This window comes from Mercurialis annua, linkage group LG5 (genome assembly GCF_937616625.2).
Source record: "Mercurialis annua linkage group LG5, ddMerAnnu1.2, whole genome shotgun sequence".
NCBI lineage: Eukaryota > Viridiplantae > Streptophyta > Magnoliopsida > Malpighiales > Euphorbiaceae > Mercurialis > Mercurialis annua.
In genome coordinates, this window is record NC_065574.1 from 5,454,587 (window position 1) to 5,475,818 (window position 21,232).

Below are 21,232 nucleotides of genomic sequence, written 5' to 3' on the forward strand. Positions count from 1 at the left end.
TGGTTTGTAAACCTCTTAAGTTATGTCGCGGCGCTTACTAAATTTTTTTTAAAAAAAAAATTGTTAACTCTATAAAAAATGATGAGTGTTAGCTGTTACTAAAAAAAAAACAGTGATTCCATGTCAACTGACACCTCACCAATTTTTAAATTTTTAATCATTAATTTAATTTTTCGTTAATATTAATAAATTAAACTAGTTGGTTTAAATTTGATTTGAACAAAAGGTCAATTCACCCTCTAAATTTAGCACAAAATATCAAAAAAGTCAATTTAAGGTTTTTGGTACAATTCAACCACAACTTAGTAAAATCAGATCAATTTCACCCTTCTAACATAAAAAGAACAGTAGATTACTTAATTAAACAAAATTAATCCTAATTGACTTTAAATAATCTTAATTAACACTAATTAAAATTTTAAATTAGTGCTAATTTACTCTCTTTTTTCAAACAAAAAATGCAAACCTGATGTCACACCCACCCAACAACCGCTTGAGGAGGAGCTGTAGCCGCCGCTGAGACCTGTCGCCATCACCCATCCAAAATTGACCGCCAGAGGAGGAGTTCTAAAAAGGAGTAAATTTGATATTTCTTGGGTGAGAAGGAGCATATCTGATCTTTTTCAAGCGAGAAGGAGAATATATGCTCTTTTTAAGAGGATGAGGAACAGCTCCTCCTCTGACGGTTGGTGTCGGATGAGGGATGGTGATGGCTCCTCCGGTGAATACGGAATATAAAAAAGTCAAAATAAAAAGCCCTTCAATTTTTATTTAAAAAGTAAATTGATTTTTAGAGTTTTAAAATATAAGAGACAAATAGAAATTTTAAAATCATTAAATGTTAAATCAAAAATGGAAAACATACTAAGTACTTTTTTTAACTTTTTATCATTCAAATATAGAGAATGTCTTTAACTCTCCTCTAAGTGCGATGTGATCTTTTTTTTTATGAAGTTTGGGAATTCGTTTGTGTCAAAACTCTCGAAATTAATTTTTTAAATATTTTGTGCCAAATTCAGAGATGAATTGATCCTTTATTCGTTTTAATTTAGAAAATTACTAAAGCTAACATAGTCTGTATGAAGAAGCATGAACAAAGGATCAATTAACCCCCTCAATTTGGCACAAAATATCAAAAAAGTCGTTTTGAACGATTTTTGATCAAACAGACCCGTAATTTTGTAAAATCGAACAAATCACACCCTCCCTCACAGAGTGTAACACACTTTTTGATTTTGAAACACAAAAAGTTCAAAATAGTACTCAATATTGTTTTCATTTTCTGATTTAATAATTTAAAAATTAATTTATTTTTTAAACTAAAATAATAAAGGGACTTATCCTTTTTTCACCTTATTTTTCACCGGAAACTAAGGAGCAGCTGCTCCTCCTTAGATCTTCTCAGGAGCAGATCCGACGACGGTGGAAGGGTGGACAACGGCAGAAGGTGGAAGTGGAAGGTGAAAGGGAAGAAGAATAAAAGGGTTAATTTTTTTAGATTAGTGTTTAATTTAAATTTTTAATTACTGTTAATTAAGATTAATTAGGATTAATTTTTTTAATTAAAAAATCTACTCTCCTTTTTGTGTCAGGAGGGTGAAACTGATCGGTTTTTTTAAGTTGCGGGTTGAAATGATCCGGTTTTGTTAAGTTGCGGGTTAAATTGTACTAAAATCGTCCAAAATAACTCATTTGATAGGAGTGCTAAGTTGAGGGGGTGAATTGATCCTTTGTTCGAAGAAGCATAGCATGTAACCAGCCACACCCAAGAACATACCAAGATCCGACCCATTTTACATAGGCGCCAAAGGGTTTTAGAGCAGGGTTTATGATAATAAACGCATCACTCTCCCTAAAAATTCCCAAATTAGCATCACTCTCCCTAAAAATTCACAAACTATATTAACATTCGAGTCTAATTTAATCATTCAGAAGTAATTTTTACAATCAACAATGGGATTCACGCAGACAGACAATTTTACCGGAGCTAACAATGAGTAGGTTCTTCCTTCCATTTTTTCTTCATTTCTTACTGTGTTTATTTAGGTTTAATATTAGTTTTAATTGCTGTTTAATCGTGTAACTCAGGCAAAATTTGGTCGATCAATTAATCAATAAGCAAAAGCTCGCCGCTCCTATAAAAACCGCCGTCGATAAATTCCAGCTTCTTCCTGAATTCTTAAAGGTAAACTAATTATCTAATTACTTAATTAAATTCTCACTTTTTTTAATCATTACAGAATAATTGATTAATTTAATTTATCTGTTTTCTTACATAGTTGAGAGGACTAGTGAAGCAGCATTTGGACTCATTTAATTACTTTGTAAACATCGGCATAAAGAAGATTGTACGCGCTAATGATCGAATTGTCTCCACCGTTGATCCTAGCATTTATCTTAAGTACTTAACTTTATGATATTGATTGTATTGATTTGTATAATTTGATTTAATGGAGTGATTTTGTGTTTATACGTGTCATGCGAATGATTTATTTGTCTAGGTTTAAAGATGTTTGGATCGGTACACCTTCGGAAATGATAGATGCTATTAGTGAACAACTCAGCCCTCATATGTGCCGTTTATCTGACAAGACGTATGTAACCATCCGTTCTCATTTGTATGGTCATGTTTCTTTAAGTTATTTTCTTGCTAATGTTTGTACGCAATATTTATTGCTTTGTGCATGTATGTCTTGAGAATTTTAGATATGCAGCACCAATATTTGTCAACGTGGAGTATATTTATGGAAGCCACGATCAGAAATCCCTAGTAGTGAAGGTAGTAAAAAGCATAATTGGTACTTATGTCTAGCAGTGTGGAATATAGTTTTGTGTGCTAAGCGTATAGTTCTTCTTGCAGAAAAATGTTATTATTGGAAGAATTCCTATCATGTTACGCAGCGGCTCGTGTGTATTATATGGAAAAGATGAAGCTGAACTAGCAAGACTAGGTTTGTGTGCATCAACCTCAAATATGGTTCTTGCAGAAGTTATGTATGTTCTTGCCTCTTGTTAATAGCCTTTGTTTGTTGTCTTTAGGTGAGTGTCCCCTGGATCCAGGAGGGTATTTTGTCATAAAAGGGACTGAAAAGGTGATTTACTTGTTATTTACTTTAATGCCTTTAGCATTTTCAATTTTTTTTATTGTGTCAGGCCAATGTGTTTCTGGATGCACGTACCGTGCACTTTGGTTTGTACAACACGATTTAGTGATTATTGGAATCCTTTTGATGGCATGATCGGGGTAGTCAAAGGCGCTCGCCTGGTGTGCCTAGGCGCACAGGCGAGGCGCTAAGGACTGATGCCGCATGTTCCCCGAGAATCTTTATGCATGATGTGCAATTACTGACAACTTGTGAAATTCTTGATGTAACTGTGCTTGGAGCGTCTGTCATGTAGCTGAAGAAGGTGGCTGAAATTTTTAGATACCATCGATCTTGATATTTTATAGAGTTGTAAATATTAGGATGCATACAATTTTATTTTCCTTATATTTGTTCGCCTTACTAAAGTATTAACTTAAAAGTCAAAATGACAGACTTAGGTTACATAGTAGCCTGGCGTTAGTTGAACACATCATCTTTCTAGATCCTCTTGATCTGGTTCTTACTGTTTGTGAACAGATGATGACAAACTTAGGTTACATTGTAGCCTGGCGTAAGTTGAACACATCATCTTTCTAGATCATCTCGATCTGGTTCTTACTGTTTGTGAACAGATAATGTGTGCAATCATAAATATGGAAGAACTTGATTCTAGTGTTTTAATTTCTGTGATGCAATAAGCGGATCTTATAAGATAGTAAACGGCATATGCTACAAAAGTTAATGTGCAATTTGATGATACAGACATTATTTATTTGCTTCATCTTCCAGCATTTTTCTTGTCTCTTTTTTGTTTGTATTTTAATAAGTTCAACTTAATTGAACATTCCCTATTATTATGTTTTTATTTACACAGAATTCCATCTTTCAGGTGATTTTAATACAAGAGCAACTTTCAAAGAATAGAATAATTATTGATACTGATAAGAAGGGAAAGTAAGTTCGTCTTTCAGCTCTTCTTATAATCCAAGCATGTTTTGCTTTTAATTCTGTCTTTAGTATTATCCTAATTTGACTTTCTCTAAATATTATTTGACTGTTCTTATGACAAACTATCAAGTTAATTATGTTTTCTTCTTCTGTTATTTCTTAATTGGTGTACTGTTCAAGGCTTTGGCTTTTTGTGATTGTTTGCTTCCCATTTTCAGCATAAATGCATCTGTTACAAGCAGCACAGAGGCAACAAAAAGTAAAACAATTATTCAGATGGAGAAGGAAAAGATGTATTTATGTCTCAATCAATTTGCGAAAAAGGTCCTAGATTTACTTCTCTTCATCCCATCTCACCCAGCCGCCAACCTACTTAAGATTCTTTTTTTGTTACTATCTTCTCCTTTGATTATCTAAGTTTAATCAGGGTAACTATTTTAAACTACTTTTTAGATTCCTATCATGGTGGTAATTAAGGCTATGGGGATGGAGAGTGATCAAGAGGTTGTGCAGATGGTGGGAAGAGATCCTCGATACAGTGCCCTACTTTTGCCATCTTTTGAGGTAATTCGTAATGGAATGCTTTAGAGTCTAAAAATTAACTTTGCTAACAATTTGATTACACCAGTAACAAATTGGTAGGTTAACTTGCTCTCTATTTTTTCAAATAAAGATAAAAGTGGAGTCCGTGTCGCGTGTGATGAAAACGGAGTTTGTCCAAAATATGTATTTTGTGGTACAATCTTTTGTTTGTTGCAGTAGTTTCATTTGCTAATAGTGACCTTATTATTTCATTTGCAATAGTATTGCCACTATAACCGAAGCCAAAGTCGTAGTTAGTGTCATTTCTCTACATTGTGCACTGATCACATGGGTTTGTCGTGTATATTCTCTTTTGTCCTGTACACAAAATTTAAATTTTGTATGTCCAAATTCTTTCTAAATGTGTATAGTCTTGCTGTTTCTACCTGGCATTGAGCTAATCTCTAAAGCTTGCTGCTCTTAAATTAGGAATGTGCCAGTCTGAATATCTACACTCAGCAAAAAGCTTTGGAATATCTTGATGGAAAGGTACATTAATTTTTTGTTTATGCGATTCAAGTGACATGGCGATCCTGTTATTCTCTTAATCATTTAATAGTTGCAACCTTGATTGAGCATACACCTTCAATTTTCTTGATCTTTAAAGATAAATTGCTTTGAAATAATTGGTAATATATATCTAGTACAAGAGTTCTTATTTGTTGATGTTTGATCATGTGCTGTTATCATGAACAACTTTCAAAACTTTGATATATTTGTTTACCTGCATTTTTCGCATTTAAAAAGTTATTTTCATGTAACACTCAGATATATAATTCTGATCTATTTTTAAACCACCTTGACCATTTTTTTTGCACGGATGATGTACATTTAAAAAGGTTGAAATTTGGAATAACCCATTTCCAGGTCCTTAAACTATACCTGTTTTGTTCATCTGGTCCTTAAACTATCTTTTGTCCTTATCTAGTCCTCCAACTTAGCGAAAAATCATTTTCGAGTCCTTGATTGACAAAAACGATGCGATTTAGGGTAACAAATTGCATTTCGAAAATAACAAAACAACGTCGTGTTTATCGTTCAAGGACTTGAAAATGATCTTTCGCTAAGTTGAAGGATTAGATAAGAACAAAAAATAGTTTAAGGACTGGATGAACAAAACAGGTATAGTTTAAGGACCTGTAAATGGGCTATTCCTTGAAATTTAACATGGCAAAGCTAGCAATTGTTTTTGTTTTCTTTCCTTAGCCGGTGAAGATTGTTTGCCTTTATCAGACAGCTCCTAGCGCTTAATTTAATTAGTAATAAAGCAGGCGTTGATATATTGTAAATTTATGGTATTCAACAGATCAATCACTTTCACATGTAGCCAAGTTGGACCATAGTATCTTGTTCACGTAGCACAAGCATAAAGGGTATATTCACAACTAGGGGTGATATACTCAAATCTCGGCCCTAGACATATTTGTAGGGTGGTAAAATGAGCCAATAAATGTTCATAATAGCGGGCCTCTTTTGGATTGTTGTTTGCATGTTCAAAAACGCAGGTCTATAATTTGTTTGCTGTATTTGTTTGTTTTTTTTTTTTTATAAAAAAACTGATTGTGGGGAACTTGCCTTTTTGGAAGAGCATCATATTACCTGCTCTTCTCATAGCATGGTTTATAGAACTCAAAAAAGCAGTCAAAAGAACTTGTTCCAAAACCATGGCTGTGCTACCGCAACTCCAGATGCAGCCAACATAGTTAACATTTATCGCAACGGAATTAAGAATCTTTTTATGCTTTACATGTCGTCTGGTCTTCGGCATGCCAGTGTCCTCTACTATTTTGGCAGTATCTGTTTTTATCTTAAGGAGTTTATTTGTTATGTTTTTTCTACTGGTTCGGTCATTATGCTTCTGCATTTTGCATCTAAGATCCAACTATTTTAACGTTCATTTTCTGTTAGGATGTGCCTGTTGCTAAACTGATATGCATCTTTTAAAATATTGTCAAATTTTTGTTTGATATTTTCTCTAGAACATATTTGCTTGTTGACCCCATAAAGCCATATATTTTAGCTTTCTTATATTAATTGTTGGTACTGACTCTATGTTCAAGTTCTCATCTAAATTTAAATGTAAATCATTGGCGGTTGCAGGTGAGGATGCCTTCATATGCCACTTCTTCATATAGAAAGGTTTTTGTTTCCTCTTTTCTTATTATATACAAGCACGTCATTTTACGTCTTTATAAGTCTCTGTATATGCAAATGTATTATATTAATGGTTTCTTTTTGCTGGGCTTTCGTTTAACAAATGAATTCTTTAACAGGAAAATAGAGCATTGCCTGTTCTTCGAGATGTATTTCTTGCTAATGTTCCGGTAGGGTTTCTCCTATATGTGCAATTCATGTAGAATTGCTAATAGGCAGTTGTTTAAGTTCAATCTCTATTTTGATTTCTTTCAGGTGCATAAAAATAACTTTCGTCCAAAATGTTTGTATGTTGCGGTTATGTTGCGGAGGATGATGGAAGCTATGTTAAACAAGGATGCAATGGATGATAAGGTAATTGATTTAGTAGTATAAAACATGGATGCATCTTATTTTTGCATCTCATATTCAGATACCTAGAATCCACATGGAAGCTCAAGAAAAGCATTAGCTATGGGTTCAAACAGATATGAGTGAGCATAAATGAGTTCTCTAGAAAATATTGTAAAGCAAACGATGAAACAAATTTAAAAGGCCTGAAGATATTACTTAGAATGAAAAGAAAGAAATTCTTTATGACAAAAGAATGACAAGGTAATTAATTCACAGTCGACGGAAACCATTGAAGCAAAAGTATTTGGGCTTGTTATCATCGGGAAATAAGTTTTGATGCAATTCAAACTTTGTTTGTTCCTCTCAGTCAAAAGATATGAAGTCAATGCAATTGGGTGGGTGGCTCCTAGGGTGGTCCTTTTACTGCTCTTTTACCGTTAAAATAGCACCGTCATTGAAGGCTCACTTGGGCTACCCTCAGCCAAGGGTGAGAAAATTTTGAGGAAGCTTTTTTAGCGTGAAAAAAGGTTTCTTATTGGAAGTGGTTACTTTGAGTCGATAACTGCTTAGTCTGAATTGTCTGTTGGGGCATATAGGTTCTTTGAATACTGTGACCATTCTTTTCCTTTCTTTCTGCTTTTCAAGATGGTTTCGTTGCAGTAATCTGTCAATTGATGTTTCAATTCATATATATTTAGATCATTTTCAGATAAAGCCTATTTAATATGTAAGTATAATTATGTTTCCAGATTGGTGGATGATTCTATATTTTCTAGTAAATTATCATTCCTTTTATAGGATTATGTGGGGAACAAACGATTGGAGCTGTCTGGCCAGCTGATTTCTCTGCTCTTTGAGGTATTATGGTACAATTTCTGGTAGCTGCAAATGCTATATGTTCCTCCTCTCTCTCTCTCTCTCATTCACTCGCTCACACAACTCTCTACATTGACTGTGCATTGCAGGACTTATTTAAGACAATGATTACTGAGGTTCAGAGAACAGTTGACATTGTGCTTACGAAACAAAATCGGTCCAGCAGATTCGACCTTTCCCAAGTAAGTGGTGGATGTTATTGCTGCAAACTGTCTGTATGAGTATGTGAAGTCTAATGTCATTAGGTTCTTATCTTTTAATTGATGGCAGTGCAACTGTATGCAATTCTACTTATGTAAACCATACTGAAAATGTTTTTCATATGTTTATTAATAATCTACTTTCTTACTCTAGGAAGAGGCATGCTAGACCTCTATCAGTCCAGCCTTCAGTTTTAATAATTTCATACAAAATCCAAAACTGTCCCTGTTTCATTAAATTATTTTTTTTAAAAATGTTTTTCAATGTTGTTGTGCCATATAAAATCAGTCGGTCAATTAAAAAGAATATGACTCGAATGAATTTAAAACAGGAAGTCATTTTTTGGACTTGTACCCACTTATGAGAAGGCAAAACATTTGTAGACGCTGCATAATTACGTCCCTATCAACCACTGCCAGTTACCTTTAGTGATCCCAGCCAACTGTGACCAGCACTGTTTGTATGCACCGTAAGACAACTATTAGTAGGGGTAGGGGTGGCAAATGGGCGGGTGGGGGTGCGTGTGGGTATAGGTGGGTCTAAAAGAGTAGGATTATAGATATGTAAGTCATTAATTTACAACATATTTAAATTTTATATGGATACCCGTGCCCTTTTAAACCTATTCAACCCTAAGAGCATCTCCAAAGGACTCTCTAAAAGAGTTAAAATCTTTAATTTGAAGAGTCTATCTATAAAATCCAACTCCAACAAACTCTCTATCATTTAAATTTAAAATAGAGAGTTGGTTTGGCTCTCCACATGTGGAGAGCCAATCTTCACTCTCTATTAATATCTTTATTTACTACCTCTTTTTTTTCCAACAACCGTCATTTAAGTGTAATTTTCCACATTTCATATATTTGTAGGAAAGGAACAACAACAACGATGTAATTATTTGAGATAAAGAAAATATAATTTCTAGTGCAGTGATGAAGAAATTTTTTAATACTGAATGTTCTATAACCTTCAACTTCCAATCCAAAATTCAATAAATGATGATATTATCAATGTCTTGCTTTTTTAATTATCATTATAATTTTTTCGGCTTTTTGCTACTGTTTGTCATTATTGTTGGGCATTTTTTTTATTTTGCTGAATATGAAAAGGGTTTATGTTAGGACCGGAATGAACATGTATATATAATCAGGATATGAAATTCTCATTAACCTGCAGCATGCAAGCTATTGCCTGCAATTTTTAATCTTCAGTTTGTCATCTGAATCAAATCAGTGAAGCATAATAGTGTAAAAATAAAAGAGATCAAAAAATTACAGGAAAGATTGCATATACTTTTGCAGAAAAAATGACTGCTCTGATTGTCATGGATGAACTAATCTCAAATTTATTTTGTTTTTTATTAATAGCAATCTTTTCAATTTATTTAAGATACATAGAGAAAAAAAAGTGAAAAATTAAATTTGAGAAAAATAAATAAATAAATATTATTCAAAATTAATGGAAAATATCAAAATAAAGAATTCGTATTTAAAGAGTCTATTGGAGTCAATTTAATTTTTATACTCTTTAAATTAAAGATGCTCTTTATATTGATAAAGATTCTCTTTAAAATAAAGAGTACCCTTGGAGATGCTCTAATACCCCCATTTACCCATTTCTTTTATATTAAACATTTTCTCTATATTCATTAAAACAATTTTTTTTTAAATATGAAATCTAGACATGCCTACTTATAGTAAAACTTGACAATCTTTTGCTCAACCTCTTTTTTTTGTTAACTTTTAAAGCTCTAACAAAATGATATTTTAATCGTTTGGAATGCTATTTAGATAGTGCAAAGGTGAGATTGTTTCAAGAAAATTGAACAGCTTCAAAGCTGAGTTTACGCCTCTATCTCGAATTGACTATGAGTGCAAATAATATTTTTTTGAGCAAGAACTTGTTTTTTTTTTGGGAAGGAAAGTAAAAGGAGTGACCCAAAATTTGCAAGTAAAAAAATCGATTTTTTCGGACTAACAAATAACTTTATTTTTATCATTTGCTCTAATAACAAATTGATAACCGTATATACAATATAAAACTAAATTAAACTATATAATTATATGCTAGGGAAAAAAATTAGCTGTAAAATATTACTAATGTTAAAATAACATTGAAGAGTGACAAAATCTAGAAAAAAAATTGATCTAAAATAATTTTCAATAATTTTCTTAAATAAAGATAGTGAAATAAATAGTTTAAAAGTTAATGGATTGAATGGGTACCTTTGTCCAACTATCTTATGACCCATATATCAATGGATTACAAGAGTTTTGACTCATTTATTATCCATTTTACAAATAACTATGGATGTATGATCCATACCCTATGTGTAATGGGTGAATATGCGTGGATAAATGGGCATGGATGATAATTACCACCATTAGTTATTAGAAATAACCAAAACTTTTATCTATCCGCTATTACTTTCTTTTACAATTAATGACAAATTAAAAATTATAAATATGTAATGGCTGTAACTTGTAAGTATCTTATTTTACTTTTTTTGTTTTTCTATAGGAAATTTAATATATTCCTAAAGCATAGCAAACACCAGAAAATTAGCAACTTTAGAATGCATTTTCTAGAACAAGTTGTTTTCTAGAAAACAAATGGGTTCACTCTTTCTTTGTCTTCCGATTATTTTTGTTAGGTCCTTAATATATTTTGATTTTTAGACTTCCATATTGTGATAATTATTTTATTTTTCTTGAAAACATTTCTCTAATTTTGAGATTCTTTCTTCTCTTTCTGTTTTACTTGTTTCCTTGTATCAGTATATAGTCAAAGATACTATTACACATGGGCTAGAAAGGACACTCTCTACTGGCAATTTTGATGTCAAACGATTTAGAATGCACAGGAAAGGCATGACACAGGTTGTGCATTATTTTCATTTCGACTCCCATTTTTTTTTTCATATACTTTCTTTACTATTATAGATTATAGAATAAACTAATGGAGAATTCTCTTTCGGAAGGTGTTAGCTAGATTATCCTATATTGGAAGTTTAGGCATGATGACAAGAGTTTCACCGCAATTTGAGAAGTCCAGGAAAGTAAGTGGACCTAGAGCATTGCAACCTAGCCAGGTAATTATACTGGAGAATATGTTATATATTTCTTGCCGATTGTTAAGTTTTCTGCTTTGCTTACTGTTCTGCATTTTTGTTTTAGTGGGGTATGCTTTGCCCTTGCGATACTCCAGAAGGTGAAGCTTGTGGATTAGTGAAAAACTTGGCTTTAATGACTCATGTTACAACTGATGACGAAGAGAGTCCATTAATTTCTTTGGTATGTTTTAGTTAAATAAAATTTGGCTCTCAAAGGCTTAACTCAATGTTTCAGATATTGCTTAGACACCTATGTATGAACTATTTGGTAAATTGATTTTGTATTTATTTGTATATTTTTATGAAATTAAATGACTCAATGCATGCTCTCCTTTTATTTCTGCATAAACTCTAAACCAATTCTATTATAATTTGAGGTGAAGAGAAGAATATACATACCTATCTTTTTTTTATACCTATATAAGTAGCTGAGATAGTTGAAATAAATTCAGTTAAATTCTTTTGGGCATAAAAGTTAGATATTCAGGTACTTGCTCTACATAGATGCTGCTGCATGTGTGATTATGTGTGTGTGCACTTGACCATTATGCTCCCCTAGCTCTTAAGAAAAGCTGTAATAAGACTGCATTATTTGCTGCAATAGTGCTATTGTTTGGGAGTTGAAGACTTGGAACTTCTTTCTGGAGAGGAGCTTCATACACCAAATTCTTTTCTGGTTATTTTTAATGGACTCATTCTTGGAAAGCACAGAAGGCCGCAGGTAAAGTATGGTTTTGTTGAGATGAACACATGTTCTGAAAATCTTGTTTCTTTCCGTTAACTTTCTTTTTGATCCTGTTCCAAAATCCATGTTCAGTACTTCGTTAATTCCATGAGAAAGCTGCGCAGAGCTGGTAAAGTTGGTGAGTTTGTTAGCGTCTTTGTGAATGAGAAGCAGGTAACTTCTTCTGCCTTAATGTATCACAAATGTATTATAATTGAGTAGTTTCTATGTACTTAAATTATGTGACATGCTTTCTGGTATGCAGTTCAGACATGAAGGGTTTAGATTATGTGTGACACGGTCTGTTGTAGCTATTGAATATGGTGGTAAATTATTATCAACAAACTCATTGAAGCAACAATCTAATTTTTATGAAAACCTGGGTTACTGCGCTTAGCTGATCAGCAAACAGAGACCTTAATGAGCTACTGGCAACTTGACAGAACTGCTAAATTATTGCTTTAAGAATTTTTTATTGATTTGATAAAGAAATTGAGTAATAGTCACATCACATGAGTATGAGGAAATCTAATTAAGTGGTTAATATAATAAATAATGCTTTAATGATTAAATTGAAGTAGATAAGGTAAATGTAGTTAAGACATGAACATTAACATCTGTTTCTCTTGAGATCATTATGGCCAGTTATTTGGACATTAATTATGAAGGGCCAGTTGACAAACTTGAGTAGTTCAATAACCAATTTTATAAAGCTGCTGGCGGCAGGGTTTTGGATTGCACTTGTCATTTCGCATGCATAAAAAAAGTATAGAAAACAGAAATATAAAATCTTAATCTTTCATTTCTTTGATCAAGAAATTGTCAAATTTTGGAGCTTGTGATAGTTAAATAAATTTTCTGACCCAGCGCGCTGTGTACCTTGCTTCTGATGGAGGTCGAGTTTGTCGTCCACTAGTTATTGCAGATAAAGGTGTTTCAAGGATTAAAGAGCACCATATGAAAGAGTTGCGGGTAAGTTTAATCTATGTACTCTATTCTACGGAAAGGACGACTTTTTTAAAGGGATTTTCTTATTTTGTCCCTTCCAGGACGGAGTCCGCACTTTTGACGACTTCTTGCGCGAGGGGTTAATTGAATATCTTGATGTCAATGAGGAAAATAATGCTCTGGTTGGTTCTCATCTAACAATTATCTAAACTCTTTAGCTAAGTTGGAATGCACTTAGATTTTTCCCTTTTTCAGGCTTTAGCAGCTTTAATATATAAGCAATGGCTTTTCGATTTGTAATTTTTTTGGTTTATAGATTGCTTTATATGAAGGAGAGGCTACATCTGACACGACCCATATTGAGATAGAACCTTTCACCATCTTGGGCGTTTGTGCTGGGTTGATACCATATCCTCATCATAATCAGTCTCCAAGAAATACATATCAGGTCTCATTCTGTGATTCCTAAAATTTAGGATGATAGCAACTTTACTCTTACTTTTTGCTTTTTATTATCAAACAGTGTGCTATGGGGAAGCAAGCTATGGGAAACATTGCATACAACCAGGCAAGTAATAATCATCCATTTTGTGCAGAAATAAGGCTATTCTTTCTCGTTCCTTGTCAATTCCATTGCTGTGTTCTTGCTAAAGTAGTTCAATCTTAGAAGGAATAATTTTTTATTGGGTTCAAATACACACACCAGTGCTACCACCGGATGTTAGAAACTTATATATTGATGTTTATACGTGTACCTTGAATTGTTACTATTGTCAATATATGTGGCTCTGAACTATGTAACAAGTAACAATGATCATTGCCGCAACAGATATTGCTAATAGGAGAGGTTGGGTCCCTCCCTCCCCCTCCACTCACACACACACACACACACCCTGTGAACTAAAAGATAAATTGTTTTGACTATCTTATGAAAAAAAAAACGTATCCGCTGATATCTGTTTTTCCCATAAACTGAGAATTTGTTTAATCCCTAATGTCTTGACTTTTGCAGTTATTTCGGATGGACTCTCTACTTTATCTGTTGGTGTATCCGCAACGCCCTTTACTAACAACAAGGACAATTGAACTGGTAACTTATCTAATAAATAAATGGCTTAATTACTTAAAAAACCCTCACCTTTAACTTCTTTTTCGTTTATACCCTGACCTAGGAAAATTGTCACATATACTCATGATCTTGTCTTTATGTTTCACCTCTACCCTTGAGATATTAAATTTACCTCTTTTCATTTGAAAAAAAGTTTAAAATAGTCCTTCATCTTTAGTATATATTCTAATTACACGTCAATGTTATTAATTATACAAAAATCGAATTTTTTTTTTGAAAATAATAATATTAGCGGTTTTTTAAATTGGAGTATAATTGTAGGTTGTAATTAATAAAAAAATATTTTATTTATTTTATTTAAATTAAAAAATTAATTAATTTTAGGACTTATTTGAGCGTTTTTATAGATGAAGTATTTGTTTGTAATTTTTTTTATTAGAAAAAGGTATAAAATAACCCTTATATTTAGTTATTTTCAATAAATCATCTTTTTTTTGAAATTTGGGGTAGAGGTGAAACATAAAGACAAGGTCATGAGTATTTGTGACAATTTTCCTAGGTCAGGTTATAAACGAAAACAAAATTAAAGGTGAAGGTTTTTTAAGTAATTAAGCCTAAATAAATTTATATAACAGAGATCACGGGCTGTGAATTAATTAGCTAGCTTTCAGGTTGGTTATGATAAGCTTGGGGCTGGACAGAATGCAACTGTAGCTGTGATGAGTTATAGTGGCTATGACATAGAGGATGCAATAGTAATGAACAAGGCATCTCTGGACCGTGGATTTGGTCGTTGTATAGTCATGAAAAAGTATGCAACTCTAAGATCTTCTATTTTCTTCCGTTCTTGTGATTGGAGAGTTAGCTGTCATTATATATGATTTACTGCATTGATGAAGCATTTGTGGACGCTTATATCTGTTATACTCAATTAACAGGTATCCTGCCATCTATCAGAAATATGAGAATAAAGCATCAGACAGAATATTAAGGCCGGATAGGAACGTAGAGAGGGAAAGGGTAAGGCATATTGTCACAATAAATTACATTTTCCTCAAATCATTTTATCGTAGTGTACAAATGGTAACTATACCAGACAAGGAAATCTGTGAACTAGCCGTCACTGTCCTGTAAGTTGAATGGTTAGTTTGGCTGAAACATGGTGAGCTATGTGGACCATTAGTCAAGCTGCTGCATTCATCAATATTTTATCTTCTTCTTTGTTCTTGGGGCTAGCACAGAGCATAGTAAGGATAAATGGCATGCATGCATGCATGCTGTCCAGCCATTTGTTAACTCTGAACTCTTTGTGTGATGTGGTCAAAGGTATGGCATGACATTTTTCTTTGTGGATTGTAAACTAACTTAACGAGATGAATGATTAAAACATTAATAACAAACATCCAAGCATGAAGTGTTTCTAAGCTTCATTTCCTACCTTGTTTTATAACTAAATCATTTTTCCATCAAAATATGCCATAGATACTGGAAGGTATTTTTGTTCACGAGACTGTCGAATTATTTATACGATGGATGCCACATTCTGGGTCGTCAGCACCTTGATTTACATGGTTCAATTTGTTTTCCTTCGAGTATCAAAATTTTAATGGTGATGATATCTAATATATATATTTTTTGAACGTAGTGTGGGAACCTTGGGATTCTTGGATGGTCCTCCTGTTTTCCGGCTTCTGTTTGAGTCCAATCCAATCCGGTTTTCATCTGGCAATTCGATGCCTATGTAAAGCATGCACCAAAATTGTCTTGTGTATGCTTTGTCAATCCATGACAAACCCAAAAAGATGAAGGCTTAACAACTATCTTTACTTAAGCCACCCTTCGTCATTAAAGTAGCTAACTCATGCATATCTTTCAGTACAGTCAAATGCAAATGGGGGTGTGGCTATGCTATTATGTTTCTTGAACATACTTCATCATTATCTTTTGAGACTTGTCCAAGCTTAGTAGGATTTCTGTTGGAACTGTTTGTTCTTTTGCAAATTTTCCGGTGCTCCTATAATCTTGATTGATATTGCAATGCTTAAAAGAAAAAGAAAAGTGACCAACTTTATTCTCTTTAGCTAATTTGAAGCAACTATACTCTATGGTTTTAACCTAAATGAATGGGTAACCAAATCAAAGCCATTTATTTGTACTTACAAATGATTTTTCTTATTTGGCTACCATAATTAAACACCTCAAAGTGAATCTTGTGTATTGTCTTGATGGCAGTGGAAGACTACATGCACAGATTTAGCCAATTTTTGCATACTATAGGATGATTTTTTTCAACTTCTGTCTTCTGACTAGCAATTTCTGAGCTGTTCATTTGCATGTGTTTCACTTGTGTAGGTGTTGGATGATGATGGAATTGTTGCTCCTGGGGAAATTATCAGACCAAGTGATATCTATGTGAAGAAGGAGTGCCCATTGGAAACAATGGGGCCTGCTAAAACTTCTGCGGCTTTACAAATTATGTGAGCTTTTTACTGATTAACATTGTTGTTGTTCGAACACCATTATTGTTAACTCTTCTATTCAATTTCCAGGAAGTATCGGCCTAGTCCTCTTACATATAAAGGTCCCGAAGGGGAGTCACCTGTGGTAGATAGAGTTGCTCTCTGTTCAGATAAAAATGATAATCTATGTATTAAAGTCATGATTCGCCACACTCGTCGACCAGAGGTATAGATTAGATTATATTCTGTCTTTCAACTTGTGGGATATAACAGCAAATTTAGATTCATCCACGTGTTCGATGCTCATCATTTAGTTTTACATATTCTTTCAGGTCGGTGACAAATTCAGTAGCAGGCATGGGCAAAAAGGTGTCTGTGGAACAATCATTCAACAAGAAGACTTCCCTTTTTCTGAACGTGGCATTTGCCCTGATTTAATTATGAACCCTCATGGCTTTCCAAGGTTATTATTCCCATTAACTTCATGATTATTCTCATGTTATAGAATAGGGAAAAGAAAAGGAAAAATTATAGAGAATGATTTCAATATACTAAATTTAAAAAGAATTTTCTCAACTTAATGGAAGTAAATTTTTGTAACATATAGAGAATTTAATTGAGGATACAGATGGGTAGTTCAAAATCTTTCTTCATCCAAGTATTTGTGCAAAACCTTTTCAATCCAGTTATTCACCTTTTCTCATAGTTATTTCAACTTCAGTTAGTCGGGTTTTGTGTGATGTTTGTTGATCCTTGTGGCCTTGGTGATTAATGTCTTCATTTTACATCATACTGAGCTGAGTTAATGCACAATTATTTATTGACTAGGCTGATGCGTATGCAAATGTATTAGTTTTCAGTTGGCCAATACTATATTGTGGCTTTATATTAGGATGTTGGATAATTAATATGCTCTGCAATTATATTAGATAATTACAGTTAAGTTAGATTATGCTATGGCTTTATATGTTGGATAATTAAAAAGCTCTACAATTATGAACTTGGTGAGAATTTAATAGGGCAACCAGATGGTAAATGGGAAAATATAATATCTCACAAGGCCTATTATGCCATGTTCGCATTTGCTATAGCTTCTGCTGAAATGTATTTCTACCTAGAGCAATTGCATGATCTTGCTCTTAAAAACTCTTCTTTATTATGGGATTTATTTGACAATGTTGATTTTATTTGCCAATTATCTAACATTTATGGTTATATAAGTAAGATATTGTTCCTTGATATGTCTATCTTGCAAGCTAGAGTATTTTGAGTAATGTATTCATTTTCTTTTGTATTGAATAGTCGAATGACTGTTGGAAAGATGATAGAACTTCTTGGGGGTAAGGCTGGGGTTTCATGCGGTAGATTTCATTACGGGAGTGCTTTTGGAGAACCAAGTGGCCATGCAGACACTGTTGAAGCCATAAGGTACTTTCTTGTCTCTAGTGTGCTCTTTTGGTCCTCCATCTTACCATACTGGATTCATGTTCTCAGATCTATTTCTTTGTGTGTGGCAGTGCAACCCTTGTTAAACATGGCTTTAGTTACAGTGGCAAGGACTTCATTTATTCAGGTTATGCTGCTTTTACTCCGAGACTATCTCATCTGTGATGCCATTTTATATAAATAGCTACATGGAATTTGTTTTGATTACTTTTGCAGAGCTTGCAGGAAATAATGTCGTAGCTATTCTGATAATGGGAAAATATGCCTTAATTTAAACTAGAAAAAGTGCTTGTATTAGTGGAAGTTCTTTTTGTGAACTGAAGGATCAAGCTGTACATAAGTTGGTGAAAGGTTTCTGATATCTTTAGTTTTTTTCTCCAGGCATAACAGGCTGCCCACTGCAAACATATATTTTCATGGGGCCAATTTATTACCAGAAGTTAAAACATATGGTGAGATTTTTTATTTGTCATTTTTTGAAATAGTCTTGTTTTGCTTGTTAATCCGTTGACTGACTTGGCTATATTTATTTCGATAGATGTCATCTGGACACTTCAAATTTCAATTTGTTTCCCCTCAACACGAATCATTTGCTTTATGTCACATGATGTAGAACATTTAAATTTTCATTTTCGTGATAATTATATTTTCTTACCTTTTTCAAGGTTGTAGAGTATTCTGATTCTTATATACATTTTGCATCATCTTTTGTCTTTAACACATTCTATATTCCGGAGTATGTCAGCATGAGTAGAAACTTTTGTGCAGTATATTTCCTTGATTGTTTTCAAGGAATTGTTTAGTACATGATGTGCTTGAAATTTGTGGAAGGAATTTTTGCTGCACCTTCCTAATTTTTATTGTTGATATTTTCGAATTTTGATGCTCAGGTCCTAGATAAAATGCATGCTAGAGGCAACGGACCCCGTGTTATGCTAACTAGACAACCTACTGAAGGGAGAGCACGAAATGGAGGTTTTTGAATGCTTAAATTGAGACACTTGCCCAATTTCCTTTCACTTAAAAAGACCCCATTTTACTAAATATTCAATTTACAGGGCTTCGAGTAGGAGAAATGGAGCGGGATTGTCTAATCGCTTATGGTGCCAGCATGCTGATTTTTGAGCGGCTCATGATTTCAAGTGATCCTTTTGAAGTTCAGGTAACTATTGCCATGATTTTTTTTTTAATACAGAGATAAATTTCATGATTTCAGACGAGCTACTTCTTTTGTTCTGTGCGGTTCATGTTAAATGCACTTGAAAATTAGCACATACTTTCCCTCACCACCAATTACAGTTTTCCATCACCACCAATTACAGTTTTCTTTCATCTGAAAATCTTCATTGGATGAGATTTGTTATGTGAAGCTGAGCCAGTGATCACAGGATGATGGTTCACAGTCACCGTTGTGCTTGTTATCAGTGTTTTAAAAACCGAACTAGTGATTGGTTTGACCACCAACGGAACCACTTGAATAAATATAAGTATATTATAATTTTATACAATATATATATATAGACGTATTATATATATAAGATGTTTTTAGAACAATAAAAAAAATATGGAAAAAGAAAAATAAATAGATTGTAATTAATTTATGAAAACTGGCTGGTTGTACAAGTTTTTCCTCCAAAGAGGTTGAACTGGAAATCCAATTGTTTGGAAAGAATCAAACGGAGTTGAACCGGTTGAACTGGATGGTCTGATTTGGTTATTAAAATACTGCTGTTATTTCTTTAGATCATACTATTTTTATGTAAACTGAAGCATCAAGATAGTAATTCTCTTAAGTGAAATTTTCTTTGGCAGGTTTGTAGAGTTTGTGGTCTGTTAGGATATTTCAGTCAGAAATTGAAAGCTGGGATTTGTTCTACTTGTAAAAATGGGGATAACATTTCTACGATGAAACTACCATATGCCTGCAAGCTCTTAGTTCAGGTACAAATTTTCTCTATCAATGTCAAGCATATTGATTTTTTTTTTAAATTCCGTCTTTTTTCTTTTGGAAAAACTACGCCTCTACAAATTCGTTATATCAACTCTTCTGCATTCTTGCTCCATCAATTATACTTTCAACTAAATGACTATTACAGGAACTCCAATCAATGAATATTGTTCCTCGACTAAAACTGGCGGAGGCATGATTTATGAACGATGATGCTCACGGACAGCTACGGAGGTTTGATTTAATTACTCTTCAAGGTCATACAACCATGGAAGATGAGTCCATACTTGGGGTCTGGAGTTGCACCAGATGCTACTTGCTGCAAATAATTGATCGGGAACAGAACTTAATTCCTGCAGCAGGTGATGAAAAAACGCTTAAGTTTTGACTGGCATTCTTTGGTCTTTGGAAAATATTTCTACAGCCGGTTAATGGTTTCCGATCACGGGGCTTTCTACGATTATTTTGCTTATTACAAAACTAAAATTATTTTGTTCGCTTATTTGGATGAATAATTATCACTTTCATCCTGTGGTTAAATGAACAAAGTACCCTTGTAATCACCGGAATTCCTCATTATTGTATATTCTTTATGAATGTGCTATAAATTATTGGAAATTTTTTATAATTATTTTATTTTTTAGTGATAATGTCATCCATGGTAGTAAGTACGTAAATGCATAAAGTGACATTTGTTGCGATATAACTATCATAAATCTGTCTTTTGAAATAAAAATATAAATTATGGGGTTATTTGACCCAAAAATGAAGAGTTTTGGGGTTAGTTGCTCAAAAAAATATAAATTGGGCTAGATGACCCCGTGTCACAAGTTCAGGGGGTGCGTTGGCCCTTTGTTCATTTATATTTTCCTGGATTTGATTTAGGAATGCTCAAAAAGGCGCATTTGCTATATTTTGATGTAGGTTAAAGATGCCCAAGAAGTAGGGGTGTGCAAAACCGCACCTAACTTACAAATTTTGTTTGGTTTAAGATTGTAAAGATATTTGAGAAAATTTCGAACTCAGAATTTGCTCAAAACTATTGGGAAGGCAATATGGGGGTGCGTTGACCCTTTTGTTATTTTTTTCTGTTTTTAAATTTTAATCATATTTCCTTTTACATATATATATATAAAAATTATTGTGTAAAATAATTGGTTAATTTAATATAATATTTATTATTAATTCTGCAACTAAACCATTTAGTATTAATTAGAGAAACTATTAAAGAGCTTTAAATTATTATTTATTACCAAATTTAAAATATTTATTTTGTCCACTCTTACCTATAAATTAATATGATAATAATAATAATATTAAATTAACCAAAAAAATAAATAAAATAA

General features: G+C 33.1%; 1 protein-coding gene across 3 annotated transcripts; it reads left to right on the forward strand.

The window, feature by feature from the left end:
* Nucleotides 1–1,786: 1,786 nt before the first annotated feature.
* On the forward strand, nt 1,787–20,514 carry LOC126680858 (DNA-directed RNA polymerase III subunit 2). Of its 3 annotated transcripts, XM_050376106.2 has the most exons (38): nt 1,787–1,997; nt 2,089–2,185; nt 2,280–2,401; nt 2,502–2,594; nt 2,707–2,779; nt 2,861–2,951; nt 3,040–3,092; nt 3,976–4,040; nt 4,253–4,358; nt 4,488–4,598; nt 5,046–5,105; nt 6,717–6,755; nt 6,890–6,940; nt 7,026–7,124; nt 7,902–7,961; nt 8,069–8,161; nt 10,958–11,059; nt 11,161–11,271; nt 11,357–11,473; nt 11,897–12,013; nt 12,110–12,190; nt 12,884–12,988; nt 13,066–13,146; nt 13,281–13,412; nt 13,488–13,532; nt 13,977–14,054; nt 14,705–14,844; nt 14,972–15,053; nt 16,386–16,510; nt 16,583–16,718; nt 16,825–16,955; nt 17,795–17,920; nt 18,010–18,065; nt 18,320–18,390; nt 18,829–18,913; nt 18,997–19,100; nt 19,751–19,879; nt 20,035–20,514. In XM_050376106.2, the coding sequence occupies exons 1-38, from the start codon at nt 1,954–1,956 to the stop codon at nt 20,083–20,085; spliced, it is 3,462 nt and encodes a 1,153-aa protein (XP_050232063.1). In that variant the 5' UTR covers nt 1,787–1,953; the 3' UTR covers nt 20,086–20,514. The 3 variants fall into 3 exon arrangements, with proteins under 3 accessions (XP_050232063.1, XP_050232064.1, XP_055961713.1); XM_050376107.2 differs by lacking the exon at nt 6,717–6,755; XM_056105738.1 differs by lacking the exons at nt 1,787–1,997; nt 2,280–2,401 and having other exon boundaries at nt 2,118–2,185.
* Nucleotides 20,515–21,232: the final 718 nt, after the last annotated feature.

What these genes read in the sequence shown, in the direction of transcription:
- LOC126680858 (XM_050376106.2), top strand. Translation starts at nt 1,954, where the DNA reads ATGGGATTCACGCAGACAGACAATTTTACCGGAGCTAACAATGA. An exon ending in TTTACCGGAGCTAACAATGA is followed by an intron (nt 1,998 to 2,088) that starts GTAGGTTCTTCC and finishes CGTGTAACTCAG; the next exon opens with GCAAAATTTGGTCGATCAAT. An exon ending in CAAGGACTTCATTTATTCAG is followed by an intron (nt 18,066 to 18,319) that starts GTTATGCTGCTT and finishes TTTTTTCTCCAG; the next exon opens with GCATAACAGGCTGCCCACTG.